This window comes from Anastrepha obliqua, chromosome 5, assembly GCF_027943255.1.
Source record: "Anastrepha obliqua isolate idAnaObli1 chromosome 5, idAnaObli1_1.0, whole genome shotgun sequence".
NCBI lineage: Eukaryota > Metazoa > Arthropoda > Insecta > Diptera > Tephritidae > Anastrepha > Anastrepha obliqua.
Window position 1 is genome coordinate 113,749,296 of NC_072896.1, and position 19,556 is coordinate 113,768,851.

The 19,556-nt window shown below is 37.3% G+C and overlaps 3 protein-coding genes and 1 non-coding gene across 6 annotated transcripts; 2 read left to right on the forward strand and 2 right to left on the reverse strand.

Moving 5' to 3' along the window:
* Nucleotides 1–8,407: 8,407 nt before the first annotated feature.
* Nucleotides 8,408–8,509, reverse strand: LOC129249627 (U6 spliceosomal RNA). The gene has a single exon (XR_008582679.1). It is a non-coding gene; the product is annotated as a U6 spliceosomal RNA (small nuclear RNA).
* A 762-nt stretch (nt 8,510–9,271) lies between these two features.
* Nucleotides 9,272–10,537, forward strand: LOC129249034 (uncharacterized). Of its 3 annotated transcripts, none has more exons than XM_054888653.1 (2): nt 9,272–9,478; nt 9,520–10,537. In XM_054888653.1, exons 1-2 carry the CDS (start codon nt 9,385–9,387, stop codon nt 10,392–10,394), a joined length of 969 nt encoding a protein of 322 aa, XP_054744628.1. In that variant the 5' UTR covers nt 9,272–9,384; the 3' UTR covers nt 10,395–10,537. The 3 variants fall into 3 exon arrangements, with proteins under 3 accessions (XP_054744628.1, XP_054744629.1, XP_054744630.1); XM_054888654.1 differs by having other exon boundaries at nt 9,275–9,465; nt 9,543–10,537; XM_054888655.1 differs by having other exon boundaries at nt 9,395–9,478; nt 9,543–10,537.
* On the reverse strand, nt 10,440–11,091 carry LOC129249035 (uncharacterized). The gene is made up of 2 exons (XM_054888656.1): nt 10,755–11,091; nt 10,440–10,697 (listed from the first exon to the last, which is right to left on the reverse strand). The coding sequence occupies exons 1-2, from the start codon at nt 10,992–10,994 to the stop codon at nt 10,596–10,598; spliced, it is 342 nt and encodes a 113-aa protein (XP_054744631.1). The 5' UTR covers nt 10,995–11,091; the 3' UTR covers nt 10,440–10,595.
* A 1,896-nt stretch (nt 11,092–12,987) lies between these two features.
* LOC129247900 (centrosomal protein of 97 kDa) lies at nt 12,988–18,907 on the forward strand. Its single transcript, XM_054887261.1, has 13 exons — nt 12,988–13,441; nt 14,249–14,406; nt 14,470–14,730; nt 14,797–14,993; nt 15,055–15,138; nt 15,207–15,481; nt 15,558–15,635; nt 15,697–15,882; nt 16,597–16,776; nt 16,913–17,231; nt 17,362–17,538; nt 17,606–17,891; nt 17,963–18,907. Exons 1-13 carry the CDS (start codon nt 13,438–13,440, stop codon nt 18,455–18,457), a joined length of 2,700 nt encoding a protein of 899 aa, XP_054743236.1. The 5' UTR covers nt 12,988–13,437; the 3' UTR covers nt 18,458–18,907.
* Nucleotides 18,908–19,556: the final 649 nt, after the last annotated feature.

Below are 19,556 nucleotides of genomic sequence, written 5' to 3' on the forward strand. Positions count from 1 at the left end.
TCTATCGAAAATCCCCTACGCTCTTCTCTTAAGAAGGTTATTATACAGTCGTAGTGAAAAACCTGATTAAAAATATTTAAAATTGTTTGAGTTATGCTGCGTGCCAATTTCAGAAAACGTGTTTTGAGAAAAACGCGTTTAAAGTTTGGAAATTTGGAGAAGTCGTTAGGTAGCAGTCACTAACGCTTGGTTAAAAGCTTAAAATATTTATGAAATAGACTTCGGTAACGTATAAAACTTTTTGTTCTGTATTTTAAAAGGTTCAAAGAATTTTTTAAGCTTATAAAAAAAAAAATAATTTTTTGAAATTTCTACAGTGGTGTTACCCCTTAAGTGAGTCTGTTATCGCTTTTCTGCATTGTTTGGGACTCCACGTTCACACGACATGCCGCACTAGCCAGCACATCCGTTAGATCGGAAATAAAAAACGCGAGAATAGAGTAAACTCGCATTTAAATAGATAAAAGATTTACTAAGTTGCCTATATTGACGTGATAACGTCTTCTAATTCGATTTAACAGGCTGCACGCATGAAAAAATGTGTCGTTACCTTGCTCATTAGTGTTACCTTGATCATTGCCGTTACCTTGCTCATATGTCGTTACCTTGCTCATTGCCGTTACCTTGCTCATTGCCGTTACCTTGAATGAATTGCAAGCGAAAGCGCGGAACGAACGACAAAGCAAACAAAGCAAACGAACGGCAACGTTCGACATCTTGCTCTCTCCTACTTAAGTGAGCGTATATGTGTATGTATATGCGAATATGTACATATATAAATTCACTTATTTGTATTTGCATATGCCTTCTTATTGATTATTATTAATTTGATTTACTTGAAGAATTTAAAATAAAACCAAGTTTGTTAATAATACCTATTGTTTTAATGTTATTATTATTTTTTGACGTGATAACGTCTTATAATTCTATGTAGCCAGCTGCACGCACCAAAAAATGCGTCGTTATCTTGCTCATGCATCGTTACCTTGCTTGAACAGCATGTTATGTTATGTTATGTTATGTTATGATATGTTATGTTATGTTATGTTATGTTATGTTATGTTATGTTATGTTATGTTATGTTATGTTATGTTATGTTATGTTATGTTATGTTATGTTATGTTATGTTATGTTATGTTATGTTATGTTATGTTATGTTATGTTATGTTATGTTATGTTATGTTATGTTATGTTATGTTATGTTATGTTATGTTATGTTATGTTATGTTATGTTATGTTATGTTATGTTATGTTATGTTATGTTATGTTATGTTATGTTATGTTATGTTATGTTATGTTATGTTATGTTATGTTATGTTATGTTAAGTTTTGTTATGTTATGTTATGTTATGTTATGTTATGTTATGTTATGTTATGTTATGTTATGTTATGTTATGTTATGTTATGTTATGTTATGTTATGTTATGTTATGTTATGTTATGTTATGTTATGTTATGTTATGTTATGTTATGTTATGTTATGTTATGTTATGTTATGTTATGTTATGTTATGTTATGTTATGTTATGTTATGTTATGTTATGTTATGTTATGTTATGTTATGTTATGTTATGTTATGTTATGTTATGTTATGTTATGTTATGTTATGTTATGTTATGTTATGTTATGTTATGTTATGTTATGTTATGTTATGTTATGTTATGTTATGTTATGTTATGTTATGTTATGTTATGTTATGTTATGTTATGTTATGTTATGTTATGTTATGTTATGTTATGTTATGTTATGTTATGTTATGTTATGTTATGTTATGTTATGTTATGTTATGTTATGTTATGTTATGTTATGTTATGTTATGTTATGTTATGTTATGTTATGTTATGTTATGTTATATTATGTTATGTTATGTTATGTTATGTTATTTAGGTTAACTCATTCTCTATATCATGTTAACTCATTCTCTATATCCATACAAAATATCTATCAAACAAATAAAACTAAAATTTTCTTTTGAAAAATGCAACCATTCAATTAGTATTTTCTTATGACATTATCACTAAACTATCGTCAGCAAACCGACTTTACAGACAACCTCTTTTTTTTAATAAAGGTACTTGCGATATGCGCCTTTTTGTGACTTATAAGGTGTCTGTGATTTGTGGAAAGTTGTTACAGAATTCCATTGATAATTGAAGCAACCCGAATTTTAAGAAAATTACTCAAGGTGAAAAGAACAAGATTTTGGCACCAGTGAAAGATAGTAAAATTCGGAAAATAGCAAAGTTTGTTATGTACGCGGTCGGTAATTTCTTGAAGAATTTTTAGAGGAAAAGATGTTTGAGGAAACGAGCCGTATAAGACAGAGCATTTTGAGTAAGTAAAGCTCGAATTTTCTAAATATGCCTTTAAATTGAGAAAGGCCCAATTAAGTGAGATCATCTATCAAAACCTTAAAAAACCTAGCATAACCAGATTTTTTGTAAAGGGTGATGAAATAAAACGACAGAAATTCAAATTGAGTGGGCAATATTTTATTTAATTTTGTGTAGAACTATTCATGGAATTTATTTTAAAGATAATCCTTTTCAAATGTCGGCCGCAACTGTGCCGTAATTCAGCCATCCCTAAACACCAGTTTTGAATGACTCGCTGGATAACTTCGGTCTGAATAGCTTTAGTAATGTTGGCATCCAATGCCTCAATGGAAGCTGGTTTATTCACAAAGCATTTAGACTTTACATACCCACACAAATAAAAGTCCAAAAGTGTGATATCACAGGATCCTGGTGGCCAATCCACTGCTCCGAGCCGAGGGACAAATAACTCACCTAAACGGCGACGCAGTAAATCCATTGTCTCACAGGGTGTATGACAAGTAGCGTCGTCTTGTTGGAACCAAATGTTGTGAAAATCTCGAAAGAACACTGCCATCCCGCAAATACATACAGATACTCCCACCTCTGCGACGACGAACCCGAAGCGAATGGCAACCAGTTCGGCTGTCTCTGAGAGCTGTAAGAAAGCCAGGGCAAATGGACCCACAGGAAACAAAAAACGACCCCCTGAGAAAACGCATGAAGTCTAGCAGACAGTTACTAAGAGGGGCAACCAAAAGAAGCCGAAGGAAAGGCTAGCCGAGCCAAACAAAAGGAGCAAGCCGCGAACACAGCACGTGAAACCAGAAGCTGTTGTGATAAAAACCGCAGTAAACCATAGCTATGCAGGCCATACTTTTGGAGTTTGGTAGGGGTGAGAAAGTCACGCCAGAGTTCGTGCATCAGCTGAAAAGCACTGTGCAGGACCCGGCTTCCATCGCGGGGTGAAAGCCAAGCTCCACTATTGAGATATGAGATCTCGACTCCTTGACGACCAACGCGGAGGTAGAAACAGCAGTCCGGAAACTGCTCCCCAACTAAGAGGAACAGGTACAGACGAGGATAACGGCGCCGAATGCACGGGAGCAAGTACGTGTTTTCCTCACGCTATCTGCAGAAGGCACCGCGAAGCTCATCGAAATCGGCGATATAAAAATCGGCTGGATCCGAGCAAAGATGCGACCATGCGAACAAATTAAGAGATGTTATCGCTGCCTTGGGATAGGGCGCACACAAGCAAATTGCAGTGGCCCTAATAGAAAGGATACGTATATTACATCAGATGCGGGAAACCAGGTCACAAAATAGAAGACTGCAAAGCAACTCCCAATTGTATTCACTGCGTAGGCGCGAAACGTGACCGCATTGACCACCTGCCAGGGTCAAGGAGGCCCTACTCTAGCTAAGAAATTATGAGAGTACTCCAGGCAATCTAATCACCCTTTATAATTTATACATACATTTTTTCTTTTCAGTTAAAAAATTATTTGTTAGTAATTCAAATTTCGACAACGGACTAGTCTGGTTATAATGCCCAACTTCCAATATTATGAGAACCATTGGTATTTGAAGTCGTTCAAACAGCTCGATTCTTGGGTCTACCGTTGAATAGCATCGACGGCAACTAATAGGCTCCCATGACAACAACAATATCATCATCATCCATCAGAATTAAAGCTCGAGGTGAGCTTGAGCCTCCTCAAGAATCCACTTCCATTTAACTCGATCAAGAGCTACCGGGCACATTTCAATAAAATTAATATGGGTTTTTTTTTTTATCAAACAAACTCAGACAATAAGAGTTATAAATAGCTTCTAACAGCAACATAATAGCTTCGGACAGACAGATATTTAGTATTAGCACATAAAAAGTGGGCGCGGTTTTGTTAAAATACCTCTTTTTATGTTGGAGTTAATTTCCAGTTTATTTGTCACCGCAGAAACAACACCAATTTTGAAAAATACCTTTGAAATCTTCACGCCGTGTACGTATTTTCAATGCCCAAACGGTTTTATACTGTCAAATCTGAATTTGGTAAACCTGCAGAACTGATAGGCACAAAAACTAGGCACAGGTAGCTGCCACGGATGGATGCTAATGTAACGTAACGCTGAAGTCTGCAAGCTATTCGGCACATCCCCCCGAGAGAAAACTGATTAGCGCGAAAAAAACGTTTAAAACCATTTAGGCTATCATAAAAGCAAACACTTGCATGTTAAGTTGCAGCCTGACTGTAATTGGTGAGACCAATTAGCCAAACGTTGGTAGTTTTGATTGAGGAGCATATTTTTGAAGTGAAAACTTCTTTATAATCGTTGGGAGTGATTTGAGACTCGATGAAACGAAAAAGCGACACTCTTGGCTACGAAGCGTCCTGCTGAGCCACGCTAGTATAGTGAGTATTGTAGTATGTATACTACACTGCCTATTACTTGCTTTGGTGTTTAGTTCAAGCGTCATACGTATGTATGTTTGTATGTATGCTAGTAGGTATGTGTGCGCGCTTATTATGGTGCCACGGTGAGCGAGAAGGCATTATGTAAACCTATACTACACCACCTAATTCTTGCTTAGACCAAGCGTCCTACGAATGTTTGTGTGTATGTTAGTACGTCTGTGTAATATACGCGTTACGACGCTCATAATAGCAACCGCGTGTGCTGTATTGCGTCCGTATTTTTATATTCGTAAATATTTTCAATTTTAAATATTTACCGCAATTGCAGACGGTGTTGCAATATACCACAATCAAAATGACGGTGCTCGTATTGTAACTCCACAGATAGATCTGAATGCACAGCAACTAGAATCACTGTCTGTTCAGTTCTCTAAAGTGGGAGAAATATGTGCATGCGAAACCAGATTGAGCAATAGAAAAACAGTTTTAATTGTGGCAATTTATATTTCACCGAATCAATCAATAAATAGCATCACGAAAATTTAATAAAGTATACACCAGAAGTATCGCGGATACTTAGAAAAGATTACGATAAAGTTCCAATGATTTTAAGTGGCGATTTTAACGTAAATTTTGCATTGGACACAGCGGTTCCTTTAACACGTTGGCTGCCACGTATCACCGGTGATCACAAAAAAAACCTCCCCCAGGTGCCAAGTATCACCGGTGATCACAAAAAAAATCTACCCCCAGGTGCCAAGCAAAAAAAGTCATGTTCCCGTTTGAATTTTAACGAGATATTTTTACCAGGAATAAAAGTCACGCTCCTGACGCGTATGAGCATGTTTTTGTGCTGTGTTCACTGGTGACCGTTTTTTAAAACTATTCTTATTTTTTTTTTGAAATGTGATCACCGGTGATCACTTTTCGAACAAGTAAATCAAAATAAATCAGTATCAAACTTGAGTTCATAGCGAGCAGTTGGTTGCAAATTACAGTGAAAAATAGTGAAGTTGTGAAGTTATGAATTCCGAGGAAATACGTGACGCGTTGAATTCAATGGAAAATTCCAGTGTTAGTGGTGAGGATTTCAGTCCAGATGAAGATGAATACATCCCAGATTCAGGCAGTGATACAAGGAGTGATGACAGTATTGATGAAGACCTCGATATTAGTGCTACAAATGTTAATAATACTGCAGATGAAAAACAGACGGAAACTACGACAGCATGGACCTCGCCTGCTACCGGAGAGACTTTGAAGAATTTCGAAGAATTTACCAATCCACCCCAGGTTTTGCAATATGATGCCGGTACGCCATTTCAATATTACAGAAAGTTTTTGACCGATGAGATATTGGATATTATTGTTGAAGACACAAATAGGAATGCAAACTCTCAAGTAGCTGGCATCGGTACTCGCAGCAGCAGTAGGATGAATATGTGGAAAGATACCTATCGCCAGGAGATCATGGAGTTTCTGGCCATAGTCATGTATATGGGAATGGTAAAATACCCTGCAATAACCGACTATTGGAAACCAAGCACATTGTTCAAAAACGCATTCGTCCCACAAGTTATGGCTCGTAACCGGTTCCAGATCTTGCTCAAATTCATTCACTTCGCAGATAATGCCCAGTCCTCTGAAACAGTGTCAAAAACTTATAAAATTGACAAGATCTTGCAGGAATTGATTCTGGCCTTTAAACAAAATAGACCAGCTAGCCAAAAACGTGGTCGTCTGGGTTTTCGACAATACCTTCCTGGTAAGGCCCATAAATATGGTATTAAGGTGTTCAAATTAGCAGACACTACAGGTTACATATATAATTTTAAACTGTATACCGGAAAATTAGATACAACAACAGGGTTTTCTCTTGCAACAAATATTTGTCTTCAACTGATGGAAGGTTATTTTGGACAGAACCGAACACTCACGGTGGACAATTATTATACTTCTATCGAGTTGGGCAATGTTCTCTTAAATAGAAAAACGCATCTACAAGGAACTCTAAGAAAAAACCGGAGAGGCATACCTAAATTAACGAAGAAACTAAAAAAAGGAGAATGCATCACATTTGAAAAAGCTGGAATGGTAATTGGCTACTGGAGGGACAAGAGAGAGGTTCGTTTTTTGTCCACGGTAAGCAATGGAACACTTGCACCCTCTGGAAGCAAGTCCAGAAGAAATCGACAAGATATTTTGAAACCTAACGTTATATTGGAATACAATAAATGTAAACAAGGTTTGTTAATTAAACTCTTTTAAAATTTCAAAATTCAAATACATATCTACTTAAATACTTATTAATTTTATTCCTTTTTTTATTTTTTTCAGGAATCGATTTGGCGGATCAAATGGCAAGCTACTTCAGTCCCTTAAGGAAAACTATTCGTTGGTTCCACAAAGTAGCTTTTGACGTGCTATTGAATACGGCGGTTATTAATGCGTATATCTTACACAACGAAAATAGCCCCAACATGCAAATATCTGACTTTCGTCAAAGCATTATCCTTTTCAAGAGTGGAAAAGATAGCGCTTCAATAGCGCGCTCACCTCCGCAGGGAAAACACTTTTTAATAACGTCGACAGAAGCAACAAAAGATGGTAGGCGCAAGAGACATCGTTGCGGCATGTGCTATTCAGAATTAAAGACGACAAACTCGTCGTCAGTCGCCAGGAAGAAGGCCAAACTAGTGGCAACATACTGCACCCAATGTCGAGGGTCACCATACCTATGCCTTAAAAATTTTCAACAACTACATTAAAATTAAAAACAAAAAATATACATAGTTATAATTATCCCGCTCCTAATGCTGCTTTCGTCTCATTCTCTCTCAGTTTGTTTTACGGAAGGTTTCACTTCTATCGCGTCTAACCGTTAGACTGGTATTTTTTTTTTATAAAAAAAGGTTTACCTACCTGCAGAAAAAGTAAAGAATGGCGTCTCCGATAGGTAACGAATTTCCATTGGCATAGTTAAATTATTTGTAGTGTTATGAGAGTAGATTCAAAATCAAACTAGGAATTCTACTCTTCAGGCAGTCCCCACCTAAAACCCCCTATTACACATACGGCTCGAAAACTGCAGGCATATAGAAGACCGGATACTGGATCCCAGAACAAAACAGTCAATGTGGAATATCTTTCGCGCTATAAATCTGTTACGAAATCCTTATTAGTCCTTTCCAACGGATAACGAATATGCTGGAAGCGACTCTTTGTAGGCCTCTCTAAAAAATTCGCGGATACTGACAGGTATCTGAAGGAATTAGACATACGCTCGACTTCTGACATCGACGTCCTGGAATTTCTGAGCAGTTGCTACTATGTTGCGTGAACGCCACATTTTTAATCAAAATCTTGGTGCAAAGAATTCAAGTGTCGCCAAGATCAGACCGGTAGCCGGCTCTCAGCGAATTTGAAAGAATCGCCTGATTGACTAACGTCATCGGTGTTGCGGCAGCATTTTGTTTAAAAAAAAACTGAGATTGTGTGGTTGGTTGGTTAGAGTGGTGATTTATCCATAATCCAACTAGCGCTTCCGCACCATTTTGTTGCCACATCCTCGTTACGAACTTGTTTAATAGTTACTTACAGCAATACTATATCCAGTCTGTGCGGTTTAGGAACCTTATTAGGCTGTCTACGTCTATGCCAGACAGTTGCTCGAAAAAATTGTGGAATGCTTCACGATTTTGCGTGTCATCCTTCCGCAGGGCCATGCTAATCTTCTCTGTATCGTTCCAATTTTAGTGTATGTTCTGCCGAAGCACAATTTTATTTTTCATCATAGTTATTGGTCAAACCTAGTAATTTATAATCCTTGGCAGAGTTCTGCTGTGAATCCCCGATAACGTGGCAGCCCATGGTGAAAAGAGTTTAAAGGTGAGTTCTCTAACAGACCGTTATTCGGCTCTGAGCGATTTTAATAGAATCAGCTGATGGGCTGCTGTCACTTCAGGTGTGTTTATAAGAAAGCTGAGAATGTGTTGGTGATATACGAAAAAAATCAACCAATAACACTTCGTTCCCGTCTGAACAACGACTGATTGGATCCGGCACATGGCATATTCGATTTCTTAGTTAAAGCTGGGCTTAGACAAAGAAATCTGTCTTTTTTCGTCGCAATTTGTAGCTCAAAACAGTATTTATATATCTAAATAATTATTAGTAATTTTTTAAAAATTCAAATGCAAGTACAAAACTCATTTTCCTGATTATCAAATCAAAAGGACATTGGCAGTAAAATCACAGCATATAACTAAAATGCAGCTTTTCCTTTACTTTACTTAACTTTATAGTTTTACACTGTCTACTAGCTTTAAATTTAAATATTAAATTCAATTTAATATTAATAATTTAAAAGCTATCAATTTTCACTCAAGTACTCATTCATATTGATCCAGGAAATAGAGAATACAAAGGTGGTTCTGTCGTTCTTGATATTAAACCAATCCCACTTTGTTTGCCCGATTCGACTGCTTTACCGAAAATTGATATTTTTACATGAGATTCACAAGTCAAAAAGGACAGACATTTTTGAAAGTTAAAAAACAATTTCAAATATACATAAATTATATATTTTTTTTTTACACTTCGTTACGTTTCGAATATATTTTGTAAAGCATTTTAAAATTTGCAACTTGCAATGGATGCTATAGACGAGGAGGATTATCGCTCGAAATTGCGAAACCATTTCATTGGTCAAATGAAAACTTCGAAATTACAAGTAAGTGCCAATAGTAAGTCAAGTAAAATGTAAGTTTTACAAATTGACTGACAGTTCGATATTTCCACAAATTCCAGCAATGTGCGACGCAGCACTATAAGGAACAAGTGCTTCGCTCACAAAAAATGCCCGATTACGAAAGCTGCCATCAGCAGCGTAGACAAGTATCGCGTTCCAGTGGTGGTGATGCAGACCGCGCGCTGTACGATGTGCATTGCGCTGGGCACAGCAGTCAAGCCGAAAGCTATCGTGGTAGCACCTATAACGAAAGCAGTAATTTCAATCGCCATTGTCAACCCAAGTCAAAGCCAATGCCAACGCTGCCATTGCCAAATAGCGTTAATCAACACAAATTCCATACCGATGACGCCAATGCTTTTATGTATGAAACTGACTCGAATATTGGTGGTGGTGGGCCGGGTTCGGAAGAAAGTAACAAATCCCTCAAGTCATCGAAAACAGTGGTGAGCAAGAAAAGCTCGCAGGACTTGCGGAAAATGGTTAAGTCACAATGTAAATTGCACGAGATGATTGACGAGACTTTAAAAACAATGTGTTCCACGGAACCTGACCCAATATCTGAGGGTACCAATTGCCGCTCGAAAGATCAGAGCGCACAAATGGGTTTACAGAAAATGCCGACTTCATGCAAACGTTGCACTGATAAGATATTTACGCGTTCAAGCCAAAGAGACGTGATGACTGAAATTCCCAAGGGTGACTTTCTTGAATGCCGCTCGGGTGAAACACTCACGATCTCTGTGGACGATGTTGTCAACTCAAAAGTGATCAATCCGATGATACGAAAACTACAACGCATGTATCTTAATAATTTGCGTGAGGAAATGTCTCTGATGGAAGATCTGGAACGTTTGCCGCATAAAGTAAACGAGGTATACAAAGCGACCATATTCAAACAGAAAGAGTGAGCTTACCGGTTACATAGCTTTTCAGGAACTAGTTTAACAGTAGTCTGCGTGATGTATACTCTCTACTCATTTATTCTTTGTAAAACCGTTAATGCGCCTAATTTTTTTCGATTAAAGGATATTAAATTTTTTAATTAAATGTACTTGCGGTTCTTAAATTATCGTATTATAAGTTAAACTTAACATTTGACAAAAAAAAAATTAACCACTTCTATACAGTTCTTTGCAATTGTTCAGGAATTCAACCATCATATTGTAGGCGTCCACATCGAGGCCGGGTTCATCTTCAGCAAACAAAATTGCCTAGAATTTATTAAATAAGCAGGGTACTCAGTAAGAAATATGTCATAAGAGTTTTACCTCTTTAGCATCAATCGCATCACTGCCAACTGGTTTGCCAATGATCTCTACCCAGCTACCTTTGCGTCCACCTGTCGAATCTTGCAGCTTCACGCGTATTTTCTGATTGTCTGTTGACATGGCTATAAGGTTCGTACCGGCCTCCTCTTCGATACGCAAAAATATGCTCACATATTGCCCATTAAATTTGCGCAACATACCGCCATTAACAAACGTACGTGATTCAAACGCTGGAGCCATTTTTAAGCTTATAAATTATAAACAATTGTGAAATGCAATCGAAAATTTGCGAATGCCGCCAAACAAGCGTATACCGGTGCGCAATAAAATCAGCTGTAGGCAGTGTTGTTTAGCAGTGTTAGTTTTGCAAAGGAAATATTCGTAATGTCACGTTTGCATTGCGTCAGATGAAGAAATATAAGTTTTACAAAAACACACCTGAAAGGCAAGAAATATCAAATTTCAAAGCAAATATGCAAATAACGATTTAAAGATAAGAACTTTAGTAAATGTATTTTAAAATCTGGCAATGTTTGTGAATGAATTTTAGTTTAGTCCAAAAAATTGGCTTAATGTACCAATAATAAATAAGACTGATAATGGACAAATTATGTCACTATGACTTTCTGTTGATATGTGTATCTCGATTCTGGCAGAAACATTCGTGTAGTGCATAACAGGGTAATGTAAGATACTTTGTGGTTATTTTCGTAGGTCTGATTTGAAGTAACCACTGAAAGTCTTTACATTGAGCTTCCACTCTGAAGGCATCTAGCGACGTCATCGCTAAAAGTCCGCAAGCGGTGCTAAGACATTTACTTATCGCCGTATGGGTATGGTCATAATTTTTTCTTTTTTTCGACTAGATTATTACATCAACGAAAAGACAGCTCATTAGAAGAAATCTTTTATAATTTTTCAAAGTTATTTTGAAGTTGGGTCATTTTTGCAGTATTGTACAATTATTTATTTATTTAGTCAACACAATAACCACCAAGTATAATAATTTTTTTACCAGTACTTTTGAGAATCATACCAAGAAAATTTAAGCTTAACAAGAGGCAAGCTATGGCCAGAGCAGAAGAAAGTGAACTACAGCGCACACAACAAGCACAAGAAGGTCGTATAAATTTGAATTGTGCTGCATTTAATTATGTTCGTCAAGTGGATTATAGTTCAGCTAAATCAGTGGCCATTGGCTTAATGAAAAGTGTGTGGTGAATATTAAAGCGCTCAAATTCAATCCTTAAACACTAGGAATATGCTGCGCAAATGGGAAAATCTAGTCCACCGGAATCATTGCATTCCTTGGTTTCTGGAATGCCACCAGAATCAAAGCAATTCTTGAAAAATATTGAAAAATTTCAAATTTGAAAATATTATCAGAGATAATTTTATGCCAACTGTTGAAGTGTACTTTTACTTATACTTTTCCTTTTACTTCTTCCCGTTGGCGGACTGAAAGCGAACAATGCAAAACATTTATGGTATATTGAAAATTATGGATAATGATTACAATTACAAATATCTTCAGTCTATGCAACTCAGTATTCTATAATTCAATTAAATAATGTAAGACATATTTCAGATAAAAATCATCCTCGGATATTCCCAACTGCTCCCCTATGGGTCGTAGGTAACATCCAGTTGTGCACCTAGTAATATTATAGCAGAATTTAGAATTGAATAAGTTGGAAGAAATTAAAAGAGCGAATAGGGCCGCAGCCAAGTCTGGTGTTAACCGGAATAGTTTTTGGAACTCCCCTGAACCCAAACAGAAAGCATTGTCCACATGCCGGAGCAAACTTTGATGCACTTTTTGATGGATCACTACCTACTCTCCGTGCGATAAGTCATTAACTAAACACCTATTGTCGCTTTTTTAATAATTAAATAAACTATTAGTTTTAATTTCTAGTTGCATTTAGACACACCAAAATTTGTGTCGCTTAATTTCCGATAATTGAGTAGCTGACTAAAGCAAGTGATTTGTTTATCGATTTTTGTTATGAAACGGGCTACTAAATAGCAAAGTTGTTAAAATTGTGGTAAAGGGAAAATAACATGCGCATATCGTTGAAATATGTTAGTGAATTCCACTACTTGCGTAATAATTTCATACGTTTCATTACTGTGGCAACGGTTTGCTACCAATCAGCAATTTATGCTATTAGAATAGCAACCCTGATACCGCAATTCAAGTGCGCGACAACCCGGTAAAAGGTACAAAAATCAATCGAGACAAATCAAATTCTGCTACTGCTGCCAAAAATTTCAATTTTGAAAAAATTCTAAATAAAAATTTCTTCACCAATTTAGCATATCTTTCAAATTAAATTCTTTGTAAAACATGTCAAAATTTTGCAGAATCAAGTCGAGTTGTTAAATGAAAAATAATATTAATTGAGCAGGACGAAAAACAGTTATAGAAAAAAGTGTGAAAAAACCGTCGTGTCGCGCTTATGTTCATTTTTTCACCGCCCTCCCACCAGCAGCAGCAGTAATTCACCTTGTTACAATTATTAAAATCGCCAATGCCTTTCTCTGCACAGACAACACAGAGTCAACGAAAAAACTGAAGAATTTAATTTTCTTCATACACACGCCGACAATTGATTTTTCGCAGTTGTTGCGGGAAAAAAACTGAAGGAATTTGCAACGCATCGAATAAGCAGCCGCTAAAATGAGTACGTTATTTTTTTGAGCAAGGATCTTATACAATTTTTTTACTTTCTTTCATTAATAACTCGATATGTGAAAGTGCTTACTTGGTATACAATTTTCTTTAAGCTTCAAGGACAAAAATGCGTGTCATCGTGATGGTTAGGAACGATTTGTTTTGACTGTAGTCCTACTTGTTTTTAGGCCGTTTCCATTCATTTTTACCTACCCACCTCTGTCTGAGCAGCGATGTCGTCATCGCCGACAGAACCGCAGGCGCACAACAACAAAAGGGGTGCATATATAAAAGCACGGTTGTATAAGTGTGTGGGGGTGCTGAAGAGTAGTGCCGTTGAGCCGATTGTTTTATTTATAAAATGCTCATGAATATTTGAAAAAATATTGATTGTAGCCGATTTGATTTATATTTACTCTTAACTGAAGGTTTGATATCCTGCTATTCAGAAAACGGAAGTGATAATTTACTTAACGGGAAAATTAAATTTTCAAGCCATTATAAACAGGGGTGCAACTAGTGATAAAACCTTAAACATTAGAATTCTTATTAAACAAATTTTTATAATATTGTACTCTGTTTTAAATAGTTTAACCTCAATTTTGAAAAATAAGTGGAAAGAAATAAATTTAACGAAGCAATCGTTGTAGCGACAGTCGCGTTTCCGCCTACGGATTTCCGGCTAATATCCGGTGGTATTTCACTACAATTTATTGAGAATATTTTAGGCTGTTACAAGAAAAGAAAGAAAGATAACTATTAAGTATTAACAAAAACAACAAAAAAATTATTTACAAGTATATTCGTTTACTTGCAGGTGAAGAGGAGAACGATAAAACTACCTTAGATCTCTCGCGAAAGCAATTGAAAAAAGTGCCAAAACAAGAGGATGCACAAAATGTGCGTGTACTAAAACTAGACGAGAACGAGTTGCAGAAGATCGACAACATCGACTCTTACCTAAAAATTGAAGTGGTAAGTGTAAAGAAAAATACCGAAAAAAACTAAATACAGTAAAAATTATTTCACATTTTTCAGCTATCGCTTAGCAAAAATCAGCTTCTTCGTATGTACGGTGTATGTCGTTTACACTGTCTGCGCGAACTGAATCTTTCATTCAATGGCATACTCTCCATTGAAGGGCTAAAGGATTGCATACATTTGCGGCACCTGAATTTGGAAGGCAACAACATTAAAACAATTGAGCATTTAAATAATAATATTAAGTTAGAATATCTAAATTTGGCTGAGAATAGTATAGGCAGTATATCAGATATATCGTTTTTGAAGAACTTAAAGGTGAGAGTAGAAAAAACCTAAAACAAAAGTCAATAGCAAAATTAATCCAATTTGTACACTCCACAGGAACTATATTTGCACGGCAACCGCTTAACGCATCTTCGCCAATGTGACAAATATCTGCCATCCTCTTTGGAAGTTTTAACGCTGGCAAAGAATATCATTAACGATTTAAATGAGATTTGCACGCTCTTAAACTTGTCTAATTTACACAGTCTCACGCTGAGTGAAAATCCCTGCATCATGATGACAGGCAACGCAGAGTAATATCCGTGAAAGATGTAAATTGATGCCAGTTTAATTTGTATTTTTTTTTTGTTTCAGTGGCTTTGACCATCGCCCCTTCGTTTTGAACTGGTGCATGAGCTTGAAAGTGATTGATGGATTTGTGGTTGATCCCATTGAAAGGTGTCTTTCTCACATACATTTGGTTGCGTATATTTATCAATTTACCTTGCCTTCTTATTTTTTTGCAGCCTCAAAGCAGAGTGGCTTTATAGTCAGGGACGTGGTCGACAATTTCGAATTGGCGAACAATCTGCGTTGGCTAAATACTTAAGTTCTGTTTGCCCACTAATTGGCAAAGCATTGGAGAATGAGAACGAACGCAAGCTGCGTTTAATATTGAGCAAAGCGCAACAGCATCAGCGGCAACTGCAAGAGGAAATTTCTGAGAACTCAAATGCGTCGAGCAATAATTCGCCCTCGACGGGTAGACGAAAGACCAGCAGTCGCATACAATCACCGAGATGTAAGAAAATATTTTTCTAAGCACTATTTTACAAATTTTTATGATGATGAAATTTACTTTGTAACACACGATTTAGTTTCTCGCCTAAGTGGACGACAGGGTTCACCCGATTCAATGGTCAATAGCTATCACGGTAACACATCCAGCGACACAAGTAAGTATTTTGTGCCCAATTATTTATTTTGTTCTTTGTAATCAATAATTTCCACTCTTAGTTTCGAACAATGTAAATCACACTGCGCCGATGACTACATCTCTGATTGAGAATATCAAACATGATGCCTTGCTTATGTCACAAAGTTTTGATGGTTCATCGACGGGCGCTGGTAGCACTATTAATACGCGCACGAATAATTCACAGGAATCAACACCTCGCACGATAACGCCTAACCCCTATAATGGTAAGATTGATGGGTGGGAAAATATTTCGCTAGTGAGCTTCGATATGGACTCCCCTAAGGATAAACTGAAAACGCTGACGGTCTTTTTCAAAGGCCACTGCAGACTGCGAAGTTCTCTGCACATGATCGGAATTTGGTGTAATGGCTCTTGTCGTTTCTGCGACCAACCTCTGGATACTCCAATGCAGCTTTTGATGGAATGCAGCGCTAAAGTGCGGAGAGGTTTTTGGCCAACTGCAGCCAGAAGAAAGGCACATACGCTCAATCCAACCTAGCTCCATTCTGAGTTTAATGAGGGAACTTGGTCTGGACCGAGGTACTCTGATGCGTAGAGGGCACAAAAGGCCATGAGGTCGAAGTGCAATCCTCATAAAGAATCTAATTAAATCTAGAAAAAACTGTTTCATTTTGCTGTTTCATGTACGGAGTTTCGAATCTACGCGCTCCCGAATGGGAGCCATTCGATTACGCGGCCCCTTTTTTTTACTCCACCGCGTACTTTTACTTCCTCGTGTAAATGGCTAATATTTTATACAGTTCAAATAGATGCGACAATAATCAAGTGTAAAACTCTGTAAGGAAGTCCTTCACGTTTTGTGCGTAAAGAAAATAAATTTTATTTCGTGAAACTTGTTTTCGCCGGACGACTACTTAAGCTAGAATCTATTTATTATATTCTATTCATCTGTCAAAAATTTGTTTCACACATTGCAGATCAAAACTTTCCAAATGTGCCCGTCAATGTCGGTGGACCCTTGGCGGCTGCCTCCAAAATGGTGCCCGTGCCCGAGGCGCTTATGAGTCCAGATGTTTGTCCCGCCGTTGTGGCACAACGTGTCACCGTAAACGCAATCAATACACAAATGCAAAATTCGAAAACTCACAAAAACAAAGGTGATTTGCTCTTAAATGTCATTTTATTTCATTTAACCTATTCGAAATTGTAGAGCATTGTAAAATTTGTTTTTCATATCTCCTTTATTGTTATTAAATATGCGAGTCATTGACATCGAAATCGAAATCGTTTTAGATAACAAACTGAATTCGCCGAAGATGCGCAGCCCCCACTTGAAACGCAATGCGGAACGTTGCAGTCCTAATATGAGTCCGAGGCGTGGCAGCAGCACGTCGAATATGATGCAACCGCATAACAATATTTCAAATTTAAATCGAGCTGTGGCCGCGCATGCGCAAGCGCAGGCCGATAACCAAATGAAATCGCGCTTAGCGGGCAATTCGATGCACGTCGTCGCGCCAGATAGCGGTTCGTGCGGCATCAGTTCAGACGATGACAGCGATCACATAAATATAGACAAGCTGAAGACGATACGAAACAAGGCGGCACAACGGTAAGCGTCATCAATTTCAACATCATCAATTGCTAGAGTTCCACGTTGGAGCCGCAGTGCCACAGCTTATTCATTTGTTTTTATTTCAAAATTAATATTAAATAAATTTTCTTTGTGTATTCAACCACAGCTCACAACAACAACAAAAGGAGGCTATGATCGCTACGAATATCCAACTAGCACAAAATCTTGCCACCGAATCTTCGGCGGTAGTCATCCAAAAGATTTGGCGCGGCTATCGCACACGCAAGAAAACCAAGGACATTGCCGAAAAGCTGCTCAAGATACGCACACATGAATATATTGAGTAAGCTTGGAACTTGCACTTTTTACATTGTGACTTCTTCTTTTCAACGTTGTTTTTTGATTCCCAGCAAACTTACCAAAGACATGGAGTTGACCAAAGCGCAGCTGGAGAACGAACGAAAAATACAGCAGCTGCAAATGCAGGCTATTAACGCGCTCTGGAAGAAGGTGTCGACCATGCAGGGTGGCGCAACGGTTATGAATGCAGCGAGTGGTGTAAGTGAAGGCGGCGCTGCTGTTACGGAAGGGCATGCCAGTACGTCGGCGGACAGTGGACGCCCAATCTCACTGGATACCAGCTCGACTGCAGCCGTACATGACTTGGCTAAAACGTGCGCTATGCTAACCAATCAGGTAAAGTGGTTACCAGATTTCCAGAGTAGTTAAAATTATAAAAGTGCAATCTTCACCTTCTTCCACAACAGGTGCAACAGTTGCAAGGCTCTATGCGTGATATACTCAACTGCCTGACGTTGTTCTGCAATTTGCCACAAGAGAATGTCAAGAAACTGCTGTCAGCCGGTGTTGCCGATGCTCTGTCAAATGAGAAATGTGACTGCGCTGCAACACAAACCGAAATTATTGCCGTGCATACGCCACAAATTGAAAATCATACCAATTTCCCATTTTCCAAAATACGCCCATCATCGTTGCCGTTGGACAAGCAAAAGAGTAAAAGTCAGCAGCAATTAGTCAGCGCCACTGGCACGATATGTGCACTTGGCGATGCTGGTTGCGATGACAAAGCGCCAGCGCATGACCAGCAACATTACGCAAACTCACTACAGCAAGAGGGTATCGCTGAAGATTGCGAACAGGAGGAACACTTCAACGAAAGCGGCATACAGCGTGTAGATGTATGCAGTTTGGAAAGAGCGACCGATTCGTTTGTTGAAAAATGCGATGGTGGCAAGGAGTAGTGGCAGTTGTTTTAGTTTTTCATGCAACGTAATGTATAATGCGAACATTGCTAAGCGGCAGTATGTTTCTGTGCGTTTGTGAAAGAAGTGGAAACTTTGTCACAAATCAATTTTGTGCTCGTATACATTATTTGCGTGGCACACCCATACAAACATGCAGCGGATGTTGTAAGGCGCGCAGCAAAAAGGATCTCATTTTATGAAATGTTATCTTCTATTTTCTAAGTGCTATGCTTAATTTAACTTTAGAGTCCACACGCAGAGAAGAGTGAAGTTTTTAAATTGAACTTTTTGGCTAATTTGTGATATTTATTTGGTTTAAGCGAAATTTCTTATTTTACGTACCTAATTTTTATGCCAATAATTTGTTAAGAAATTTTCCGAAAAATATGTCTAAATAATACAAAGAGAAAGTTATTTGTGAAAAAATGCGCTGTACTCTTTCCACAATTTGCTGTTTCGAGACTTTGAATGTTGGAACCATAAAATATGCTGGACTGCCTGCGCTTCGAGGCGGATAGGGGCTGCGTACCACGCGATTTCGAAATCGTAAAAAGGGATGGCTACTGTCCTCTGGCTTTTGCAATGGATAGCTGAAATTTTAATAGATATAAAAAATAATTGTTTCGTTTAAAGTAAAGCGCACGCACTTTTTGAATGCTTGGTATGCAAATTGAAAAACGTTGCAAGAATTTTATTTATGTAAAAAATTTCTAAAAGCAGCATTTTTTCTGCAAACAAATTAACACAATAAAGTGTTAGCTCAATAGTATTTGTTTTCCATTCCTTGCCTAGTTTAGTGGTCATTTGCATATTTTGAGCTTCAGTTTTATGCATTTCTGTTCATCAGTGCATTAATTTTATTCATTTACATTAAGTAAGCGAGTTAATTTTTATATGTTTATGTATTTAAAAAAAAATTTTTTTATTTCTTTTTTTTATAATATATAATTTTTGTTTTTATATCCTTTTTCGTAATTTTTTTATATACTTTTTGTTTTTAATTTTTGTTTATACTTATTTTTACAATAGTAATTTGTTTTTTTTTTATAATTTTTTTATAATTTCTTTTCTTTTTGTAATTTTTTTTTATAATTTT